The sequence below is a fragment of the Strix uralensis genome, chromosome Z, assembly GCF_047716275.1.
Source record: "Strix uralensis isolate ZFMK-TIS-50842 chromosome Z, bStrUra1, whole genome shotgun sequence".
Classification (NCBI taxonomy): Eukaryota; Metazoa; Chordata; class Aves; order Strigiformes; family Strigidae; genus Strix; species Strix uralensis.
In genome coordinates, this window is record NC_134012.1 from 28,206,475 (window position 1) to 28,230,696 (window position 24,222).

The 24,222-nt window shown below is 39.7% G+C and overlaps 2 protein-coding genes across 3 annotated transcripts in view; one reads left to right on the plus strand and one right to left on the minus strand.

Moving 5' to 3' along the window:
* Positions 1-1,493: 1,493 nt before the first annotated feature.
* On the minus strand, positions 1,494-23,875 carry PTCD2 (pentatricopeptide repeat domain 2). The gene is given in 11 exon segments (XM_074856840.1): positions 1,494-3,762; positions 5,112-5,225; positions 6,016-6,090; positions 7,644-7,757; positions 15,339-15,430; positions 16,601-16,679; positions 18,075-18,192; positions 19,026-19,155; positions 21,465-21,557; positions 23,693-23,803; positions 23,806-23,875. Coding segments are annotated over 11 exon segments (1,221 nt in total). The 3' UTR covers positions 1,494-3,537.
* Positions 23,814-24,222, plus strand: part of MRPS27 (mitochondrial ribosomal protein S27) — a 47,563-nt gene continuing 47,154 nt past the window's right edge. Inside the window, exon 1 of one of the 2 annotated variants that reach the window (XM_074856838.1) lies at positions 23,814-23,937. In XM_074856838.1, the coding sequence (XP_074712939.1) occupies positions 23,874-23,937 (64 nt within the window). In that variant the 5' untranslated portion in view covers positions 23,814-23,873. Of the gene's footprint in view, positions 23,968-24,222 lie in introns of both variants that reach the window. The other variant, XM_074856837.1, reaches the window with a different exon arrangement.

Genomic DNA, 24,222 nt, shown 5'->3' on the forward strand with positions numbered 1-24,222 from the left:
AGGTATTAGCCCATGGAGAAAAGCAGAAGCATTTATAGCAGAGGAGTATCAGTCCTTTGAAGACTGCACACAATCCAAATACCATGTGAATGTAAAAATGAATGCTTTTACAATTCAAGTTGGAAAAGATGCCTAACTTTATCTTCATCAGCAGCCTGTCTCCCCGGTCATTGATCAGTATTTCCACAGAATACTGTAAAAACTGCATTGTCATAATTTGCAAAGATGAGTTGTTTCAATAAAAGCAGTAAGTTTCAAATTAAAAGCTGTAAATCTATAGGTTTGCGGTCTATGCCCATCACCAGCCATTTGAGGCTGCTAACTAATGCCTAAATTTTCCGTTTTAAGGTGGCATGTGTTAAACATAGGGCAAACTGTTCATTCTGCTCAACCTTTACATAACTGACACTGCAGGTAAAAGTTATCCCTAGAAATCTTGTCAGTAGGAAAGTATGATCAAGAAACGCCACCTGCTGTCTCCTGGATCACTGCTCCAAAAAGCTGCTGGAGTGCAAGACATGCACAAAACTCATGTTTCATTTTATTGCAGGAAGAATACTTGCATATGATAAACAGCAATCCTTCCCCATGTAACAGTAACCATAAGAGCCCTCAGATCGTCATCTCAGCTATCTAAGCAGCATTTCCTGCAGAAGTCTCTTGCAGCGAAACCTAGAAAAAAATGCAGCAATTCACTCTGAAAGGCAAATGTCTTGTTTTTTCCAGATTGTTCACAAAAGAAATCTATTAATTGAATTTCACAATGTTGGCTTCTCTTTAATTTCTAGGTTGATCCTTGATTAAAACTCCATATAAGCAAAGTATAATTATTCTACTGGCTGCAGTAATGTAGTGCATATCCTCTTCTCTGAGGCTGTCTCCAAGTAATGCTCTCTAGTAATCCAGACCTTGACATTCCAGACACTCTGACCCAGCAAAATCCTTAAGTATTTGCTTAACTTTAGACAAGTTTAGTTTCCTGATCTTGGGTGCTGGGAAACCAGAAGCCAACCCCACCTAAATACACTAAACTAAGCACATGGCTGAAGACTGTTCTGCATAAAAGCAGGCGTGCTCAGGACCTTGATGCACATTCAAATCCAAGCTTTCCTGATCAACAAGCCTCTGTGCAACTTTTATGAAACAAATTAGACTTTGTTTGAAATCAGCTGCATAAATATTACAAGTTGCTCTTTTCTCCTACCTTTTTCCTAAGGGAGGATGTCTTCTACAACACTTCCAGAGCACCCTTCAATATTCTAATGTTTAATCACCTGAATTTTGTGTGTTTCTTTGAATGTACCCTTTAATCCTTCTTGGGTCCCTGCTTTCTTTTTCTACTGAAGTATTGTTATTTAAAGGCATTCCCCTTCTCTCTCAAGAAAAAGAAATGGTGTTTCTTTAAAACAAATTATCAACTTAATAGCTTGAGTAAATCAGCCTCAGGAAAACAAGTAGTCAAGACAACAAAGAATGGAATACATCAGCTATACTGACAATTGTAATAGAAGTTATTATTACTTCAGTTGCAGGTAGCTTACAGCCTCAGTCAGGAAACTAACCAACTCAGATTAAAACATCCAAACAAACATGCACATCTCAGTCCTAGGATGAACAAACTTCTTGGAATTAATACAAGTTTGAAAGTGCCAAATAAGGAAATGAAACAGAATTGACCTTATATATTTGCTGTATAACAGGCTAAATGGGTCAAACTGTCTTCTATTGCCTATAAAAACGTAGTTTTACATCAAACAGTTGTCCTGATAGTACCAACCAAGTAAACTGAAAGGTAGTTCACTCCTTTAATTTTTTTGAAACTAATTCTTGCCACACGGCAAGCAGCCTTTACAAATCCTGTATCAAATTTATTTGTGGAGAAAAGATTCGAAGCTACTTAAGGGTCCATATTCTATTGGAAGTGTTGAAAGAATTTGAAACCAAGGGAAAAGAAAATGGTTAGAACCCTGTACTCCTGAATTATGTGTGAAATTATGTCCTACACAATATTCAGAATAAGTAATTAGCTATGTTCTTAGACTAATGTATGTAGTACTTTAACCTATGCAACCACTCATAAAAAGTGTGCACACATTTCACAAAAATGTGATACAAACTTCAAATTATTCTTCACTTACACTTGCATGAAACTCCATCCACTCTGTAACAGTTCTGTGCACTTTAGTATTAACAAGACACATTGGCAACAGAAATGTTACAGTGTTAGAAGGAAACCTCTGACCTGCTGTAGCCATATTTGCTTTGATGGCTAAAGATGTGTTTTTGCATGGATAGGTTCCTGTTTCTTCACAAGTCACTCACTGGCTTCAACAAAGTCTCATATAGCATGCACAGATTCATTCACAGAAAGAATCCTTTGATTTCTAACATTTACTTGAGGGGGGAGAGATAAAATAAAAAGAACAGAAGCCAAAGGAGAGATAAGGTGGCCCACCTTGGAGAGCACCAGGCTGGGCTCCACCTAGTCTTGTGCTCACAGAACTACAAAGTTCTGTACCAACAGGCTCATCACTTCATATGCAGAAGTAAACCAAAAGTACCTGAGTGCCGCCCAAGGTATAGCTGTTTCCAATTCCTTCTATTCCAGATGGTGAATGAGAAAAGATCTTTGGGTATACAGGACTCATAGTTACAAACAGCTTTTTATTACTACAACCAAGCACATTTGGCCTGGAGTCATTAAATCTGTGTCAACGTGAAGCTTCTTTGTACTTGCTATACATGTGAGTGAATTACAAAGATGGTATGTAATCCTAGTCTAAAAAAGTGATCGTACTTGCTCTTAGAAACTTGTTAGGACTTAGCTGCAAATTTGTATCAAGATCTGTTTATCCTGAGAGACTTAATATCAGAAAAATTGAAGGAAGCAATATGTGCGGCTACTCTGCGACTCTGACTTTTGTTCAGGAATCTCCTTCTAGTGAGAAAACAACCGGTTGGTTACCATGCTACCTCCCACAGCACTTCCATAATCCCATTTGATATGAAAAAACATACTAATATATTGATTCTGAAGAAAAAGATATCGAAGGGATCAAAAGATGCTTGCTTTCCTCTGATTCTCTTCAGATGTACAGAATATGAATAAACAGTTAAAGCACTTCCACACTCTTTTATCTAGACTCTGGACTGCATCTATGCTTTCAGTCAGAATATTACATTTGAAGAAGACTGAATTTTCTTCTCATGAACCATGGAATTCAGGTCAGAAACGCATACTATTTTGTTCACTTCCATCAGGACATTTAGCATAGGAAAATCCTGATTTAAGTGCCTGAGGAAAAAATTCAAACCATTCTATCGCTCCATTTCTGAACAACACACAAATACCCACAGTCATGGCTTGTTTTAGCATCAAAACTGAAAAGTAGAAGCTACATGATTTGCATTTAAAATGCAGTTTAACACAAACAACTTAAACAATTGCTCATTGTGGAGGAGGGGAGAGGACATTTTTATTTGAACCTGGCTTCTAAGAGATGCTAACAGCAGTTCAGTTTGACATCAAATATTGAACTATTCCAACAACAGATTTGACTGAAGCGATTTAGCAGTCTGATAGCCCAATTGTTTCTGATTTAAAAGCTTTACAGGGGTCTTCTTTGAACTAGAAATCTGGAAAAGCATGTCTTCCAGTGTGCACATGGTTATCCGTCCTGAAGCTTGTAGTTTTGTATAAATATCTCCTAATTTGGCAGAAAGGTCGGAGTTTTCTTCCATCTTTTCCCTGACTGTAGCCAGCTAAGGAGGATAAAATGACAGACTATTACAGTTCAGAAAATGAGGATCTTATTCAATCACCATATTGAAGATCAGCAATCACTCAAAGGAAAAAAAAAGTACACAACATAAGATATGTGGCTAATGCAATGACTCATAAGAGGATTTTAGGCAGAACACATTACACGTCACCAGACAATGGTGGAAATGCACTGGATGCCTATTAGAGGGAGTTTATTAGATTTAAAACTTCCTCAAAGTTGTACATTCAGCCCTAGTACAGACTAACACCATTATTTTGTTTTTAAACCCAGGAAAAGTAATTGCTTCCTGGAATCTACTTTCCAGATCAGCACAATTCTAATTATTACATATCACACTAAATGTACAGTACAGTACAAATCAACAAAAGTCAGACGACAGAACACTGAGAAGTTCTGTATGCCATAGACAGAGTATGAGCTCAAGTATAAGTAAATCTCTTAAAAAATGGTATTGATCAATAACCTTTTATGGAAGGAATGGGTTAGGACTAATGCTTAGTCTTCTTAGGGACTGTTACAAATTTGCCAGCAAAATACACCATTGCCACATGTAACATCTATTGAAATGAATTTACAAAATGAAATGCTGCTTAAAAAAATTTCTTTTCAACATAGCAGTTAATATATATGGGCTATGTTTTGAAACATATGTCCCCCTTCTATCTAGTATTTATATTTTACGTATCAGTTATTCATTTAATAGGCACCAGTGAAAGGCTAAGTATTTAATCATTAACACAGTCTTAAAATATCTTGTTCCATAGACATGTTCAAAATTAATAAATACACTAAGTTTCAGGAAAAGCAGCAGCAACACTACCAAGTGATAGGGGGTATGTATATGCTCTGAAGGAAGTCTTCTTGGTGTTCAATACTGTAAAAGCTATTTTTTATCGTAAAATACAGTAAAATAGCAAAAGCTATTATTTCCCATATCACACTTCCCTGTATAGCATCACAGGTCTTTGAAAATATTACCAACCTAACAATATCACTGTGATCCGAACTTTATTCTCATATTTATATCAAATGAAAATAGCATAGAAGGCAAGAGATTAAATATTTAATGCCACTAGGGAACACTTCATCTACATTCAGATGAAATTTGAGCTTCTAAGAGCAAGATCCATAATAAAAAAGGGAAGCAGACAGCTAAGTGCTTTGTCCAACAGTACAAAAGGCAGCCAGCTGTTTCAGTATTTGAATGCATCAGAACCCAAACAACTTTAGTAGGGTGAACTCAGGCACCTGAAGTTCTGTAGCTGAGCCACTGTCATCAGGGCTCACCCAAGTATCATGGACCTCTTCCCATTACTGTATACTTACCACCTGCGCAGAAAACTCAATTTTTTTCACAAAGGGAGGATTATCTACTTCCACTGCTGCCTCTAATGTCTTGATTACTTCTTCTAGTGAACCAGATCTGAGCTGGACAAGAACCTTGAAAATAAAATACAATCACACCACACCAATAGTACTTATTGTCAGAACACGAAACTTTTAAAAAGTGTTTGAGGAAGACATAAAGCAAAGCAGGACAAAATACATTTCTAGATGCTGAACTGATGAAAATACATTAATCATGAAGAAAGCAGAGAGAATAATCAATTTCCTCAAAGGATTGGGGTTTTTTTGCAGGTGGGACCTGGAAAGGAAGGCTGAGCCTGGTGGTAGTGCTTCTCTGATGGAGCTGCATTAGCTTTTCTTTAATAAAGTGTTTTTTCCATAGCTTAGAGAGGTCACTTACAGGGCACATGTGGTAGACTTTCTCTCAGGTTGCAGACCATGCAATCAAATTAAAAAATTGTACATATGTGACTAAGGTTCAAGGGCTGAAGGAAGCCTGAAGTGGGCAGAGCACAGCTAAGGGAGGCATTTATTTGGAGCTGTGGGTTTTTGCATCTCTTGTAGTAAGAAATCAAAAAGTCACAAAGTCATAATTAGAAATTGTTCACAGGTCTGTACTCGCAGATGTAGGACTGATCTACGTTCCATTCCCATCTATAGCAAGAAGCAATTTAAAAAAATGCAGGGAGGGTGTTAACAATTCAGAATGTGACTCATCCAGCTGACAGAAATTATCTGCTGGCTCAAAACCAAGCTCAGCAACAGTACTGATAAATGCCTGTGCTACTAAAAAGCTGGCCTTCTGTTACTCTGCACATGGGAGCTTTTTGTCCAGTATAGTATACTTCTCTTCAAGATTCTAATACAAAGCAAGCATACTTACTTTAAGATTATTGTAGAGTTTGTTCTCTGTTTTCATTATCTGGGAACAATAAAATTTGGCTTGCGCTACATCATTCTAGGAAGGAATTATAAATAATAAAAAAAATACAGTTAAACATGTGTGACACTTTCACAATAAAAGTTCAAGAAAAACAACAGTCTTTCACAACTTTTCAATGAATCACAAAACAGCATCTAGAACTCCTTCACCAAGATCCAGGGACTCCCAACAGCATTCAGCCTGTGAAAGGACCACCCCATGCTGGATTTCGCATGTCATGTAGCTCTTTAGAACACCAGACAGTACTCCCTGTCTCAGATCATCAGGGAAAGGAAGCATGTAACCAACACTGAACATGAGAGCTCCTAAAAGATAAAAGATCTACACAGGTGTTCCGTTTGGTACATGTCAGAGTACTTAAATGAACTGCAACATGTGTTAATGTGGGTATTTATCCTGCCCAGCACTTTTAACCTTTTGGACATACGCATTTACAGTACTGTATCTATGCCATCAACTGATTTGTACAGACAGCAAATGTTACACTGACATTTACTAGACCAACCACTGTTACTTGGGATCAAGAAACATCTTACTCAGAGCAAGATGTACTGTCAAAGATCATGCAGCTTAAGAAATAGTTAAGTGTAACGTGGAGCATTATTCTGCTTGCAAAACAAGAATGTAAACTGATTTTTACATAAAGCAACAGCATCAAGGATATTTCATGTTGTTTCAGAGACAGCGATTTTGTTTTTTAACCTCAGTGCCAATAAGAAGCCCTGTCATGCCATCATGCACATGAATAATTTAATTTCAATGACGCTATTGTTCAGTGTCTCTGTTCAGAGACAGTGCAAAAAAGACCACAGAGTGCATTAGAAAAAATTAGCAATTCTACCTCATTCATTCAAATCTGTGAACAGGAACAAATTGCTAGCTCTTACAGTGCCTCCGACCTCTGTTTGGACATGAAACAGAGAAGGTTCAGAATTTCCTCAAGCTGTATGCACAATTAAAGGCAGAGGAAATACTAGACTTTAAAATTTCCTAATTGTTATTCTTCTGCTCAATCTTTCACCCTGTAATGCCTCAGACCCTCTTCATAGCAGTGCCTAAGGCACATGAGGTGTATGAAAACCTTGTTGTAAAAGAACATGTTGTAGAGGACAGGCCACCTCCCAGGCAGTAGGGCAATACATATCACAGCCTTTGAGTTTGCCTCCCAAAGTAAACATTTTTAAAGAGATGGTTGTGTAAATATTTAAAATTGTAATTTTATTTCTATTTAAAGTAAACCATCACTAAATAGCAGTATCTGCAGGGCTGGGTCCATAGCTACATCCAACCTGGTGGCTCAACTCTCTTTCATTTTCTAAAAATATTCTATATGGCATTGTCACTGGCACAAAATACCTGTGCATTAGACTCGTGACATATGTTTGGATTTCAGAATTTCCACATTCACTCTACATGGGAATTGTCTACAATCCTACTCTTTTGTTTGCCTAAAAGTTCTAGTACTTTAAGTTATTACATTGATGAGTTATGCTTCCTTTCACTGACTATCTTACTATAACTATAGAACTATAGAAATTCAGGCACAAATAGAAACAAAAGGTTCTGACCTGCTTCAGGGCAGTTGCCACAGCAAAGCAGAATGCTCGCAGTGGTAACGTGTCACCTTTTAGCTGGGCTTCTTCAAGCAGTTTTGCGGAGATTCTGCAAGACTCCAGGTTGTCCTGCATAGAAATACCAAATCTGAGTTGCACTTGTTATTCCTGTGATCTGAAAGGACTGTAGGCAATTGCAATCACATTCAGAAGGCATTCAGAAGTCAACATATGTAAGATCACCAAGGCAATCCATATCTGAACCCAACCAAGCAGATTCTATACAGCACTTCTTGAGAAACACTACATCAAAACACGATATTCAAAGCTACAGTGTTCAGAAGAGGGTAAAAATAACTTCCATTATTTTAACAACTATGCCTTGCCCTAACTGTTTTGGCTTCTACAAGAGATAAAACAACCCCAGCAGTATGCTAAAACCAAGAGACACTTTCCTTTCCACTTTCTAATCATTCCCAAATCAGGAAGTAGACTTTTTGTCCTTACTTTATTCTAAATGCTACAGTAGATAGCTGTGGCAGGTGGACACACCCCCCTCACCCCCTACAGCACTAGAAACTTCCCAACCATCAAAAAAACCTAGTAGTTGGGGTCTAGGGATCTGGCTGCCCAATCAGCAGGGCAAAGTCGTATAGTGACTATGGTCAGAAGATGGGCCCCGAACCAATGAAATACTTTGGTCAAAAGAAACTTTGAAATTTAAATTGGCATAGTCGGCAGGATGTCAACAGAGGAATTTTTAGGGAGGCATGGCTGCAGACTTTCTCCCCCAGGTATACAATAGGTGAAGTAGAAGTAGTCTGACCCATGAGCAGTTGTAGAGAATAGAACATTGCCACAGAGATAGTAGAGACAGCAAAGGCAAAGGAATTATGTGTGCCTTCCTAGGCAGCTGCTTGATTCAAGCACAAGAATGAAATAATGATTTTGACAGATTGGCAAAAGATAATTTAAAAAAGCAATTGGAAACATTGTTTAAAGGGAGATCAGAAGCAAGATTTGTCTATTAGAACAAAACATCATGCTAGCACAAGTGAAAAAGCCCCCCAGTATTGTCCAAATCCCGAAGTTGATTGCAGGTGCAGACCCCAAGGATTGGGACGGAGACATTTTGGGGAGACTCTGATGAAAATGTTCTGAAGGAGTTGGAGGAAAAGGACGTCTTGTCAAAACAGAGAGGCACATGGGCCCACAAGGTGGAACCCCCAAACCACTGTCTGCATGACCCCCCTGGGCGGCGCCCAAGCTCAGTGAATTGCAAGTTAAGTTCTCACACAAGCTGGGCAAAACAGAAACCAAGTATCTGTGGAGAGTTTCTGTAACTGGAGGTGATTGGGTATCGCTGACGGATGATGAAACAGGGGGGTTCTAGGGTCCAGGAGCATTTCTCAGTGATGGGCCAGCAGGTGACCAGTCAGTAACATCCCAAGTGGCTTACTGGGCTGGGGGTGTGGATCCCAAAGAGCGGGGGGAACCTATTACTATTGAAGGGGTTGTCAGAGCTGGTGGAAGGAGTACAAAAGGCTGCTTGTGCTCAGGCAATGTATGAAAGAAGGCAGCAAGGGATACCAATGGCTGCACTGGTGGACCCCAGTCACCTTAGATCTCTTATTAGGGGACTACTGGACACTTTAAAAATACATGTTCAGTCCCTCAGAGAACGGATTCAGGGGGCAATTGAACATAATCAGCAAAACCCTCGGAATTTGTGCATGCATGTACTGACCTGGACGGAGATGCTACATGATATAGTTACTTACGGCCGTGAGATGGGATGGACTGATCTGGGCGGTGGCACAGATAAAAACAGAAAGAGCTGGCAAGCCAGTCAGAACTCCCACCCCAAACAGCTTCCTCAGCAGGAGTCTGAACCCTTCTGAGGTCTGAACCCTTCTGAGGATCAGACCCATGATCCAGGAAGGAACAACCTTTGGTGAAAGGCATTAACACTAGGGGTACTCAGGCTGATGTTGCACAGACAGTCCACTGACCATATCTGAAAGCTGGTGGAACTGCTAGAAGGGAAAACTAAAAAACAATGGGCAAACACCCCTTCTTATGATAGCATAACTAGTCCTTTTGTGTTCCTGCAAAAGGAATTGACAGTTAAAAAACTAGATGATGCAGTTTTGGATTCAGGTCACCCACTCTGCATGGTGAACACCAGTTATGGACCTCCTGTACATATTCCCATGGGCCCAAGATGAGTAAGTTTAGAATTTTTAATTGATACAGGGGCCAAAATTAGTGTTTTGAATAAGCAACAAGCCCGTAAGTTAAGGTAATAATAGGGGTAACTGGTGTAGCAGAAAAATGTCCCATAGCTCGAACTCAACTTTGGCTACCTGGGGAAAAAAGAATGACAGCTGTGGAAGGGGCTTTGAGTCCTTATAAGGGAAATATATTGGGATTCAATGTGCTGGTGGGGAAACAATGGTATCTAATGGCAGGGTGCAGTTTTGGGAGCTGAGGGGCAAAAGCCACCCATGTAAGGACTCTGCAACATACAGAGGCCCTTAATGTACTAAAGGATGAAGAGGTATCAGAGGCTAGTCCCATTGCAACGGATTGCGAGATCCATTAAGGGTGGAGTGAGGATTTGCCACAGACACTCTGTACTATGGTGTGTTTCAAACAGTACCGTGAAGGGCTGGCTAGACCTTTGTTATTCTCTTCCACCTCATTTAAGGAAACTGAACAACAGTACTCAGAGTGGGAGAAGGGACTCCTCTCACTTACCAGAGCAGTTAAAGAAGTGGAGGGGTTACGTACATCACAAGATATTACAGTGCAGAGCCCTTTCCCTGTACTAAACTCGATCCTTAAAGAATCACCCCTTCCTGAGAGGGTAGCCCAGAAGGCCATGATACAGAAGTGGTATGTCTACTTCGAAGAGGTTAGCCAGTTGCTCCTGTTGAAAGAGGGCCTGGTCAAGGCCTCCAGATTACAATAGCCTCTAAACCCTGATTCAACCTTGTTGGGTTGGCCCTACAAATCTTCTCCAATTAAGGAAACACCTGAGTTTGTGGCAGGCACAGATATGCACGGAATATGGTTCACTGATGCATCTGCCCATCAAGTAGGATCAAAGTGGCAATATAAAGCAGCAGCATTGGAAATTGGTACCAGGAAAACAATTACAGAGAAGGGAGAAGGTAGCACACAAGTCAGGGAATTGGGTGCCCTCCTGCTGGCAGTGGAGAATGGTGCCACTGTAATTTACACTGATTGCTATGCGACTTATAAGGGCACCAGAGAGTGGCTATGCCAGTGGGAATCCAATCAGTGGGAGGTGGGCTATACAAAGGTCTGGTAATGATTGCTGGAAACAGGCAGATCCCACCCCTAAAGGTGGGATGGGTAAAGGGCCATGCAAGGAGTGGAACCCCCGCTGAGAAATGGAATTAACAAGTAGATAACCTAGCCCAAATGAAGGTGGTTGACAGCAAAAAGGAAGACTGGGGGCAGTTGGCTGAGTGGCTGCACACTAAGCAAGGCCACTCAGGGAAAGCAGACCTCTATTATGAGTGTTGGTCTCGGGGATGGCCAGTGTCTATGAAAATCTGTGAGGCAGTCCTCACAGCTTGCCCACAATGCCAAATAAGGCTCAAAATCAACCATGCAAATCAAGCACCAGCCCAACATGTTAAACAAGGCAAAGCTCTTTGGAGCACCTCGCAAATCAGTTTTATTGGTCCTTTGAAGCCATTCCACAGGAAGAGAATATTTTGGTAGGAGTAGAGGTGGTATCAGGACTGACTATAGCCACAGCTGTTAGTACAGCCACTGCAGATCAGACAGTCCATGCTCTGCAACAATGGTTTGGTATTTTCCCTATGTCTGAATGTATCCAGTGTGATAACTGGTCGTCATGTGAGGATGGCTAACCAGTCTCCTTCAATCTTTAATAATGGTTATAATTATGATTACAGTAATTTTTATTATAATAAGCTGTATTAAGCATGTGGTAGTGAAATCTGTGTTAACTGTGGAGTATACTCCCTTAAAACCTGTTCACATATTAGACGTTCCAGTGCAATTGTAGAATAGTATTTACCTATTTGATTGTTGCTGTTGCTGACTGTTATTATAATGTTGACTGTGGTTACACAACTGATTGTTTCTACTGTTGATTGATGTCACACTGTTGGCTGATACTGTATTATTCATTGTTAACAGTAATTTGTAATAGTCTGAAAATAATTAAGGAATAATGATGCACAGTCAGCATTAAGGCTCACTGAGACTGTGCTCCCTTTTAACTTTGGAAGGAAGAGATGACTGTACCACCATTCCAAAGAAACCAGTCAGGCATTACTGTGGATTCTGTGGAAGGTGCACACTGCCCCCCCGATAACACTAGAAACTTCTCAACTGTCAGAAAAAAATAGTAGTTCGGACTTGGGGGTCCAGCTGCCCAATCAGCAGGGCAAAGACATATAGTGACTATGGTTGGAAGATGGGCCCCCAACCAATGAAATATTTCTGTCAAAAGAAACTTCTGGACTGTAACCATATACAACCACATATCAGATTTGACTAGGGTATAAATGGAGCCCCACTGGAGGGCCATTTTGAGTCAGTCCTCCTGGGAGTAGTGGGTCTGTAGTCGGGGACTCTCCCCCTGGGTTCAGATGCCACCTAAGAAAACTCCTAAAGGTTGACAGCCTTCATCTTATAGGTGAGTAACTGCACACTTTGAGTCATCACTCCAAGCTTAGGATCCTGAGTTGGCTGCACAGTATTAATTCCATTTGTCATCTTGAACCTGTGGTTTACTAATGTCTGTCAGAGTGTTAAGTGATTTCAAGTAAAACAGCCTTCATTCCTACTTTATAACCCATTCAACAATTTTGGTCAAAATAAATTTTGTTTGAGTTTGTCATCTGCCTAATTTGATTTTGTAAGCCTCTGTGACAACATTTAATGAAAATTATGTTTTCTAAGCACTGAACTACTCAGCACCATGACACTAGAGAAATCTGTGTATGTGCAAATTTGAACATTCAGCAATTTTTAGCCTCCCTTACATATTAAATCTTGCAAGACTTTTCCAATGTATATATTCTAGTAAGATAGCTTAGCCTGTTTTCTAACACAGAAACCTTCCATTATTGCTGGGACTGTTTTCAATAGGAGTCTATAGTAAAAGGCAACGAGTTTACCTGTGTGTTATCTCACAAACCACCAACTCTCAAAAACAATGCTTCTCACACTGGAAATTATGAGTAGAGTTGACTTGACCCCAAACAAAATAATACCTGCCAAACTTAAAAGCTGGCAGCACAAAGGTCTTGTAACAACTGGTACCACCAATATGGATAAGAGCCTTCATATTCCTTCCTAGTATTTGGTGTTGATACCTGTTCCTACCGTTCAAAGTGTCACTCCTGCAAAATATTGGCCATAATTTAAGGGATAGGGTCATCCTTTGGGTGTTTAAGGGATGCTTTTCCATTCCACTGAATGGTCTGCACAGCTTGTGAAAATATCTTTTAAAACACATAAGAAACCTGTGGTTTAAAACATGTTCTTTGAAAATTTAGAAACATTCTGCCACCAGAGATTATTATTACATAAATGTTTTGTTGTCATCAAAAGGCCTATAGCCCTTTCCTGCACTAACAGAAGGACCATCTGTTACCTTAGAGGATAGCAGTGCCTTACTATGATTTTAAACATCCCAGAATTGTTTTAGAGTTGACCTCTGAAACACTTCTGTACAGAGATAAAACATTAATTCCTTTGTTTATCCACTAGCAATAATCTGAGTTTTAAATCCTGTAAATGTTTCTGTACTGGTCTCTGGCATGGTTATTCAAAAGAAACCAAGAATTAACCTGGCACTGCTCTTAAAGATACCAGCACCATTTTTTCCAGTATTCATGTAGTACATCTTAAAAATATTTCCCTTCAAGATTTTTTCTGAAATTTCTTATGTTGCATCATGAGCAAAACCACTATTGAGCTTCATGGTTTCTCCTCCTACCAGTAACAGCTGATTCAACAGATTAAGCTTTTGAAAGAGCTCCACCTAATCCTCTTTAGTGCATAAAGGGTTACTACAGCTTATTCCCTTATTGATAATATTTTATCCGAATTTAAAAAAACCCACAAATTTATTGTGGCTGTTAAAACAAGGAGGTGACAGTTTAGACTCATTTCCACCCTATTTTTATCAATTTGCTAAACAAGTAATGATGGGCCATGTTCTCTACTGAAAGCACAGGTATGGCCAGAAGTAGTAGAAAACAAAAGTTTCAGGAACCTCTTACTGTTGCACATGCCATGGATCCAAGCCTTCTGACAGCAAGCCATGGAAAGGACCATGTAAAGATTTTAGGGAAGAAACTACAGCAAAAGGAGTAAAGGATACCTCAGAGAAACACAGTGGGTTTCTGTGAAAGCCTTTACCTAAATGGGTAGAGTATAGACCAAGGAAAAACTCTGCAGTGGTAAATATTGCCTTAGTGGATGCTAGTAGCAAACACCAGCTTATAAACATGGGTTGTAGCATAGTGTCAGAGTCTTTGTATATTCATAACTTTCTAAAAAGGATGCCTTCTACATAGGGTAACATCCCTAAACTGACTGTAACCATCAATCTCTAGCTGTTTTTAACATCAGACAACTTCAGCAGGTGTTCCTCAGCTCTGCCTACTGCCCCACACTCTAAACACTAAAGCCACATGGCTTTCTATTTCCCCTGACCTAAAGGCAGCCCTGATTCATTAGACCTGAGAATTTCAGAAGCACCACATAAATTACTGCTGAGCTACCATTTTAGGCCAACTCCTTCTCATCACATATGCACTCAGTTTCATTGTATGGTTAACTGAGAAACCTGAGGAAATCCTCAGCTAGTGTCTTTTTTCCTAAAAACATGGGGAAATTGAAAAAAGAGTTTCCTACTGAGTCTGCAAAGGGCCTATGTTAATATTTCAAATTGCAGAACTGATTCAAAACTAGAGAGGAAGGTCAAAATAAAAAAGGCTGGGGATGTCAGTTTGCTACAAAAGGGAAACAGTTCTAATAAAACACTCATAGAACCTGTGTAGCCTAGTTTCTTATTGTATTCACGCTCTTTCTCTCTGAGCTAAAAATACAGTTAAGCTTAAGGAGCTGCCTGTCTTGCACTGAAGGCGTTCATCCAGGTTTCTTTTCTCATTTTCATCGGGCACATAGTAACAGATCACCTTTGAGAACTCTAATCCTTGTCAAATTTGGTGCAATTACAGAAATGGTTCAAGGTTACTTGGAGGGGGAGGGGAGAAATACATGGGAGATATCTGACAAATGGAACATATCATATATATGCCTCGTCTCTTAAGGAAGCCAGACTATAAAACCACTATTGAGAATCAAGCAGAGTACAGTCTGAAGAGATGCACAGACCCCAGAGAAAGAATACCATCAGCTAATCAAAGGCTGTACCAAATTTGTTCCTTAGTGTGTATGTCCACATACTTTTTTAGAGATTTGCTTTGCGACATTTGTTTTTATGGGAAGCTATATATGTGCACCATATCATGCACAACGAAGCAATTTAGGACTTAAATGTGTCTAAAATATTTGCACTAGATAACAAATCATGACTGGGAACATAAGGAAATTTTAAAATCCAAAAAAGGGAAGACATAGAGAAAGCATTTCAAATACTTTTTCATCATGTAAACTGAAAATACTTACCAGTTTGTAACATATTGCAAATGCAAGTAGATAGGTTTCTTTGTTGAAAGGTATACCTTGTTTTTTCATTTCTACCAGAACTTCCAAAGCACCTATCAAAAATGCATTGGTGTTACTCACTTCACAAATTTAAGGCTGTACATTTAGTAACTGAAAAAAAAATATTTCAACATGTTATGAGTTCAGTAAGTCTATTTCAAAATAGAAATGTAAACTGAAATGTTATTTTTAAAAAAATTAATACATTTTTAAAAGTTTAATTTAAGATCAGTTGGATGTAAATATTTCTTCCCAGCTAGGAGGTTTTCAATCTACATTAGCATCTGTCCTTACTGTTCTATTATTTTCACACAAATCTAAAACTAAATTCTAGATACTTGACAAACCACTCTCATTATTCCTAACTGCCCAGAAAGCAAGCCTTTTAAACACATGATCAACACTTCCACCATTTTAGGGAAACTATCTAACAGCTCCTCAATAACACACATGCTGCACTACACCACAACACTGCATTCAGGCTCTGATCTAGTTATTTTTACTGTGGCCCAGTCTCAACTTTTAGGACAACTGCTTTAGATCTGCCAGACGTTAAGAGACAAAGCACTGCATGTTCAACAAACTTCAATAAAGGGATTTGTTTGAAAAGCTTACTCCATACTCAATACGTTCTCAAGGAAAGTCTTTTCAGTCAGATCAGATGATTCCCTCTTATCCTCACAAAGGACCAAACTGATTTAAAGCATTTGACTTAAATATTGCAGTAGCCACTCTGTGTGGGCACACTAGTAAGACAAACCAAGACTACCATCTGATTTTGTTATCAAAGGAAAAAGGGTACTCTTCCCTGCTCTGACACAAATGCCAAAAAAATGTTGAAGAACTTACTGCTCCAAAAACCATGTAAAACAAACTCTGAATAGAGAAAACAAAAAGCTATGTGAAAATAAGAATCAAACAGAAGTTAAGCCTTCAGAGAAGAGGGTTTAGGAAACAAGCCACCTGAATAATCACAATTCTGTGCATCTGAGAATGATAGGAATACCACTGGAAGTATGAAACAAATACAGCCTTCCATTTTTATTACACACTACACTGCAGCTCATTCACATCTACACAGATTTACTTGATATTTGGCCTTCTAAACCCATAAAGCAATCAGCAATATTCATTAAAAATATATATATATTTATATACACACACACTTAGAGTGAGAAGCATCCTCCTCAAAATGCATTTGCCTTAGCAAACACAGTACTTACTTTCAAAATGGCCCTTTTTAAACAACATAGTCATCAAAATATGGAATGATGTACTCTCTGAGAAAAAACCATGCAAATTCTGGAGAAGAAACATGCAAACAGAGTAAACATAAATAAAGTTAAGACAGTGAGCATTCTTACTGTGCACAGCATTTAGCAGGTCTTCTGACTCGACTAAGCCCCATCTTCGCAAATTCAACATTTAACTCCCTGGGTTTCCTGACTGTCCCTCTGTCAAGTAACCTCTAAAATACCAGTGACTCAGTATGGTCAAAAGCTCACTAAAATTAAACAGAAATTTCTGAGAGATTCCCACTATCATTTTTTCTTAATTATAGATTGTGACCTCTAAGTTAACACAAGCAGAAGTCACTGGCTAATGGCAGCTCCAAAATCTCAGCAGAAATACAGCTTGCAGGTGATTAATGTCTTTGGGGTAAAGTACCACCACAGTGAAACTGAAAGAATTTTTTGCTAATCACAGTATCAAATGATGAGCAGATCAGCACAAGGGCTTGACTGACGACATAGTAGGAGAAGAAAGAGCAAATATATTTTACATTCCACTTCAATCACACTGTGTGTTGGGAATACACAAATAAAATGCCAGAGGTATTAAGTCTAAATTTCTGCAGCAGCGTCTGATGTGGTACTGTACCTTACTATATCAGTTACAAAGTCCTGCAAGTACTGCAGGACCTGTCTTAATGACATAGATCTCAATCAAAAAAACCAAACCAAAACAAGAAACCTCATATTCCATTTCTGGCTAGGCACATCTCATGCTTTAATGAATTAACATCATAGACATGACTTTCCACTGGCCACAAGATACTTCTGAAGACACAATATTATTGCACAGAATCTTTTTAATTTATTATACACTGGGCATATTTAATATCTTGTCATAATATCACACACAGCATTTTACAGATGTTCAAAAACAAGTCCTTAAGTTTCTTCAGCACTAAAATGGCCAAGTTCCTGAGCTGAGGAACATCATACCACCTCTACACGGTTCAGAGTGAGTTTGAAGTACAGAGTAACATGATAAATCTGTTGGTGAAAATAATCCAAGGGATTTCAGAGGACTACTACATAAAAACTCAGAAGTGTTCACTTCCAAGAATGACCTAATGCAACACAGGATTCAGGAAAACATGCATCATGTGTTCATTTCAGGAATTATTTTTTAATCAATACCTTTTATTCAAATGATGCAATTATACACAAGTACAATAATTAACTTATCAAACTAGTATTTAATTTTCTTTTAGTTACTGTTTTGCTATTTATAAAATAAAACCCATGTAATCTGCATCCTTACATTAATGTCATAGACGTCCTTGCTACCACAACACATACACTTCAAGTCTATAAGCTCATGCAAGGCTCACGCGTAGCATATGAATTACTCATATCGGACTAATAACAGTAACAACAACAATATTTTTAAAATATATAGGGGAATTACCTGATCTTTGATAAGTTCTACTGCAGGTCTTTCAAGGTCCAGCTCATAACATAGCCTCATAAAGAGGGGCCCAAATTTAAAATTACTTAAGTCTGCAATTCCATTCTGTTCATGGTACCTATTAGAAAAATTTTTAAAAGTTTATCACACAGGACATGGAATTTGTCAAGGGAAAACAGCTTTAAATAGACAGCAAGATCTGTATGTGCAATGACAGAGGCACACTTCTCTATCTGCACCAGCTAATGACATTTAGATAACAGGAGATTAATTTTATGGAAAAAATACTGGTTTGATCAAACTAGTAAATTAACTAGTAATATGTAATGTCTTCTATTTCCAGTAAAGTAACCTGCATTGGATTAGTAATAGAATGAGTCTCTGCCATAAAAATTCCCAGCTACTTTACTTTTATTCACAGAGCAGTATCACAGGAAGTTGCAGCAGTCTATTTTAGCACCAATACCTGCTAAGATACCTCAAATTTTTCTCTCCTATACTAAAAAATAGAAAAAAAAATACAAAACTAAAGTCTTCCACTTTTTTCTTTATAGCTCCTACACTGAAATTGCTGGTAAGGCTTTCATTCACAAAATCTCCTGACCTGCCACTGCTGGGTCCAGTTTATAACCGGGTTTGTCTTGGCTGGAAATGCTGCTGAGCACACCATTATCTCCCAGCTGAGAGAGGATGTTTCTGTGTGGCTCACCACCCATTCTGCATACAGTAAGACACCCCTTTGCTCCTCTAGCTTGACTCTCCTTTGATCTGAGAGTCTCAGAAGGGTTGGAAGATCCAAAGTAAATGAAAATACAGCCTTAATTTAAGGGATTAATTATGCATATGGCCACTGAATTAGTGCAAGCCCTCAACTGCAGACATAACCCGAGATGATCTAATAAGAGCAAAAAAATGAAGAGAGAAAAGTGTTACCTGGATTGTTAAAAATACCTGTAAATAACTTTTCTGGCTAGTTCCACATCAGATGAAGTCTGACATAAATGCAGTAAATTTTTTAATTCATTTCTGAGAATAATTCCATTTTTCTTTAATTTTTCTTTAATACTTTTAAAATACGGATCTGAAAATAAAACACATTATAGCAGCAGTCTATAGACAATTCCATTACCTATGTTGCATAGTTGGTACCTGAAACATGGAGATTCAGTGAAGCAGAAAGCTTGTTTTATTCACCAAGGAAAATGCATAAAGCTTCTCACAGACAAGCATGCCTAGGTGTCCCCATGAAGTCATGTCAGACTTGGAAAACCAAGAAGATGGCTATTGTGAACATAATTTCATTGTGTAGGTTATGGAATATGTCAGGTAATACAAAAATTTTAAAGATGAAGGAAGTTTTGTAAGTGACATTTTCTGCCTTACATTCTTTTTTTAAGAAGCAAGCAAACAAACAAAACCAATCCCACTCAGCATTCCTTCTACTCAACACTGTTCGTACAGAAGATTTAAATTCCTTCATAACTCATGCAAACACAGAGTCTTATACATAATTGATATATTTCTATACCTAGCCATAAACTTAGAGTTGGTTCCCTTCCCCCTCAAAAAAGAGGTTTCTCTATCCAGCACGTTCTCCTGTGACAAAGCAAGCACAAAGACAAGTCCTTCAGTTGTTAATCTCAAGACTCTGATTCAGACATACACAAAAATCATGTGTACCACCTGGCAGCCCCATTCCTCTAATGGTTCTGTCCCCTGTCTTGGGGAGAGAAGTGAACTTTTTTGTAACAGTTGCTGGGTCACTGCTGTTTCCAAGCTAGTAACCTACACAAGAGGTGCAAAGCAAGCGCCCCAGAGAACAACATATACAGCTACTGGATGCATATCTGTTACTACATGCAAATACAAGGTCTTACTCAAGACTGAGATGCAGAGCTGAATCCTGTGAAGTCAGAAGAATGTATACATATAAGTATGCATATATAATAGTTGTGATCAGTTCAGAGGTGCACAAAAATTTAAAAAACACCTGGGATCCAAACTGGATTTGTAAAGAACACATAATAGTTATTATAACTACTGTAGGCAATTGTTTAACTGCTGTAGTTAAGAGTATAACTATTACAGTTAATAGTTGCATTATAATAAATAATAGCTATTATATATTTGGTGTAACAGAACAGTTATTACTGCTTTTTCCACTTCCAAACCAAGTTTATTACTAGCCCTAATTACTTCTTTTCATCTTTCAAGTATTAGACTAAGCACTGAGTACAGAAGCCATGCACATACATAGGTGCTTAGCACATTGTTTTCATCAGTTCTCAGAGGCTACTATTTGTACAAAACAAAAAGGCCAACTGTGACCTGTAAAGCCAGGTATTTGGCTTCTACAAACCTGTTTTAGTAAGAGTGATTGACATATAGCAATAAATTAAATGTATCTCAAGTACAGGATGAATAATACCAAATACAAGTACCTCATCATCACAGTAAAATATAATAACATTACGGCTTGCCACTGACTGATTTAAATTCTACTTTTACTTAATATAGAAAAACTATCATGTTGACTTCACCTCCCTCTCTGTCCCAGACAACTAGTTTATATAAAACTAAATTTGATTATTTGACTCTTCCTTTCCACACAAAAAACCTAGAATTAATCAAATCCTTTAGAACAATTGTCAATTTGTATCACTAGAACACATGCATATGATTAAACAGGTGCAGGAAATGGAGTTTTACTTAACTTTTCTTAAATATTAAGGGCAGATTTATGTTTTTATTTATGTTCCTTAAAGAAAGGAATTTGTATACACTGTAAACAGCATGACAAAATCATCATCAGAAAAAAATCCACCAATCTTGCTCCTTCATTAGTTTGGAAAACCTGAAATTTTTTTTCATATTCTGAGTATGCATACATCATCTGGAATTGGGTGTACAGCTGAGAACTTACATTAGGTAAAAGGAAAAAAATCTAAAACAATAAACTAACTAAATTTACAGAGCAGATAAAACAGAATTACAGGCATAGGCATTCTCTGGATAGTTAAGTAGCTATTAGGTTTGTATTAACCCTCTCTGATGATATATTTGAAGCAAGATTTGTAGACTGAAACAGCATTTTTTATTAGACTATCTGACAAAGTTGGAAAAGCAAGGACACAAACATTTCAGGTCTTATGTAAACATCTTGCATACTTGAAACCTTTTCCACATTTTCCAACACAGCATAACTAATATTGTTTCATTCTACAGAGCCTCAGATCTTCCAAAAATTTTAGTTACAAAAAATTTGCAAGAGGAAGACATAAGTTGCTGCTTTAAATGGGGTCAATTGGTGTCATATGATAATGACTTTGTCTTGTTTACTAGGACTCCCGCTAAAATTGAGAATGGTCATTATGAAATAAATACTAATACCTTTATTGCCATGAACTTCATTTCTAATTGCCACTTTCATCTGCTGAAATGCTTGTAACTTTATATCATCTTCTGTTAGTAGATAGCGCTTCCCTACCATAAGAAAAAAAGAGGTTGAGTTTTATGTCACACTGTCTATTTTAATACTACTGAACTTTGCATTTATGAATTACTGCTAGTAATTATTGTCTGATGCCAGACCACTGACAGCAGGACATTAATAAAAAGACTGCAAAAATTGCAGTTGCTTATGTCACCGACAAAAGAAACCGAGCTATGTTGCAGCTTTCCAGAGTTAATGTGTACAAGGATGAAGAAGTATATATTTATTAGATGTGCAAAAGAAAAACTAGAGACACCATTCCTCTCCACCTAGACAAGGTACAAGAGGATTCTGCCCAAGAATAAGATCTTCCTCCCCTTTCATGCTTTTATAATGATTTGTCTTGTCATCTCTTTGTTCACCACAATTCATAGGGGCACAGCTTCCTTCCCTCACATGTGCTGTCTGCACTATTGTAGAATGCATTGTTCTGGAAGCTCCAAACACAGTAGGAAGACAAAAGGGAAAAACACAAAGCTTATTATTTGGATTGTAGTAACACTCAGGAGACCTAGTGAAGTGCTGAGTCTAGAATATCAAAATTCACTTTGGGTCCTGACCTCAACTGTACAGTGTTGTAAGCTCCTTCAGCAAAAGCAGCATGCACATGTATTTGTGAAGTTTTTGCTGTCACAAAACTAGCTCTCCAGTAGATTTTTATTTTAAACCAATGATTTTTAACAGAGAGTCACTGGAATAGTTGTCACAATCTAATCTTTTAAGTTTTTGTCTTCTTAAAGAATGATTCCAGTCTTGCAGGGACAAGAGCAAGTACTGACCTCAGGTTATTTATTCTCCTCTGCATTTCCCTAGCAAAATGTAACAGGCTGTGCAAATAAAAAAACTTGTTTTCTATGCAAGCGAAGCATGCTAAAGACCCACCTCATAAAATCTGAAGAAAAAAATCCATTAAATGGCACCTTTAGCCATTAAATTTAATGAAAACCATTCCAATGTGTAAACAAATACACTTTATCCAGCATGAAATTGGGCTGGATTACCCTGCCATTTACATTCCATGGACCTTCTCATACCATTTACTTCCCACAGACTTTCTCAGCTGATCTAACACTGAAAGACCATCCCTGTCCTGGGCCTCTCCAGAGCTGATACAGAAATTATGCCAGTGCCTGGGGTGGGACAGGCGCACCCCACCACATGGACGCTCAGCAGTCACAGGTGGTGTTAGTGGAGAGCTTGGGGAAGCAGAATTTTACCCTTCTTGAATTCAATTTGCTGAATTCTACCACTCTTTAAATTCACACTTTACAGTGTTATAGAAATAAACCAGTGCAAAATCAAGTAAGAGGGCCTCCAAGGAAAAAAGGAGGGAGGACTGATACAATGACTGGCACATGCAGGCAGTGCAGGCCATCCTGGAGATCTCAACCGACTAACCTGCTTTACCTCAGATATGCTGTAACCCCCTATAAACGTGGCCAGTGAAGAACAGCGGGCAGACCACCACTCAGGGGGGATCTTCATGTCTCTGAGGTGTCTAACAGACCTCTAAACTGACTGAAGCCTCCACCGACACTGGTGCAGCAGGCTGGGAGCCCAGATGGGGCCTATGCAGGGGAGGCCTCTGCCACACACCTCCTTTCCACATTCCCCCGTTTTATCCTCTGGGCGAGGGAGTGCCTTCAAAAGGCCTCTGAAGCCCTGGCACGGTGCTGGTGGTGGTGACAACCAGCAGTCGCAGCCCAGGGTCTGGTTGACGTTGCCATCCTCCCAGAATAAACATGCATTTACAGAGCTGCATGGTTTGGTTTTTTTAGTGGCTCACATCCAGCCAGCGGCAAGCACGCGATAGATTGAGTAACACTGCTGCCAACCCTCTCCGTGGGATAACTCTGCTGCACCAGCTCGGCCTGCCGACCGCAGCACAAGCGCGCCCGCTCTGAAGCCCACTGGGAGCCCCTCGGCACTCCGTGCCCCACACCCCGCGCCGAGAGGGGACAGCCCCGCAGGAACTACAACTCCCATCAAGCACAAGGCAGGCAGCCGTCGCCGGGCCTGCCGGGAGTTGTAGTACTCCGGTGATCCCTCGGCCGGCTGACAGCCCAGGGCCCCAGCCGGGTACCCCGCCGTTCCCCCTGCGACCCCGCCGCGCAGCCCGCGGTACCTCCAGGCGCGCAGCCCCAGCAGCCCAAGGCTGGCGGGCGGACCGCCGAGCGCCACACCGCCTCCCACACCACCCGCTGGGAGCCGCCAGCGAGCACCGCCGCCATCTTGCGCCAGGGCCTGCCGGGGCGGGGCGCGGCGCTCCCAGGCCTGCCCCGCCGCTCGCTTCCTCCTTCGGCGCCATGGCCGCCCCCGTGCTCAGGCGAGGAGTGCTCTGGAGCGGGAGGGCTCTCTGCGCTGCGGCAGGTCGGTGGTCCGCTGGCAGGCGGCAGCGAGGTTCGCCACGGCAGCGGAGCGGGGGTGTCGGGGTGGGCTGAGGGATGGCGCGGGCCGGGCCTGGCCGGGCTGTAGAGGACAGGCCCTCGGGTCGCCGTGGTTGCCGCGGGCTGCGGTGGCCGCCTCCAGGAACGGGGAGCTGCGTGGGGACTTCTTCGTCTTTATACATATATATGTATAATTGGGGACTGCTCTGAGAACGGCGTATCACTACCATGCTGTGCGGGAGAGTATTCCTAATTTGTTTTTTACAGC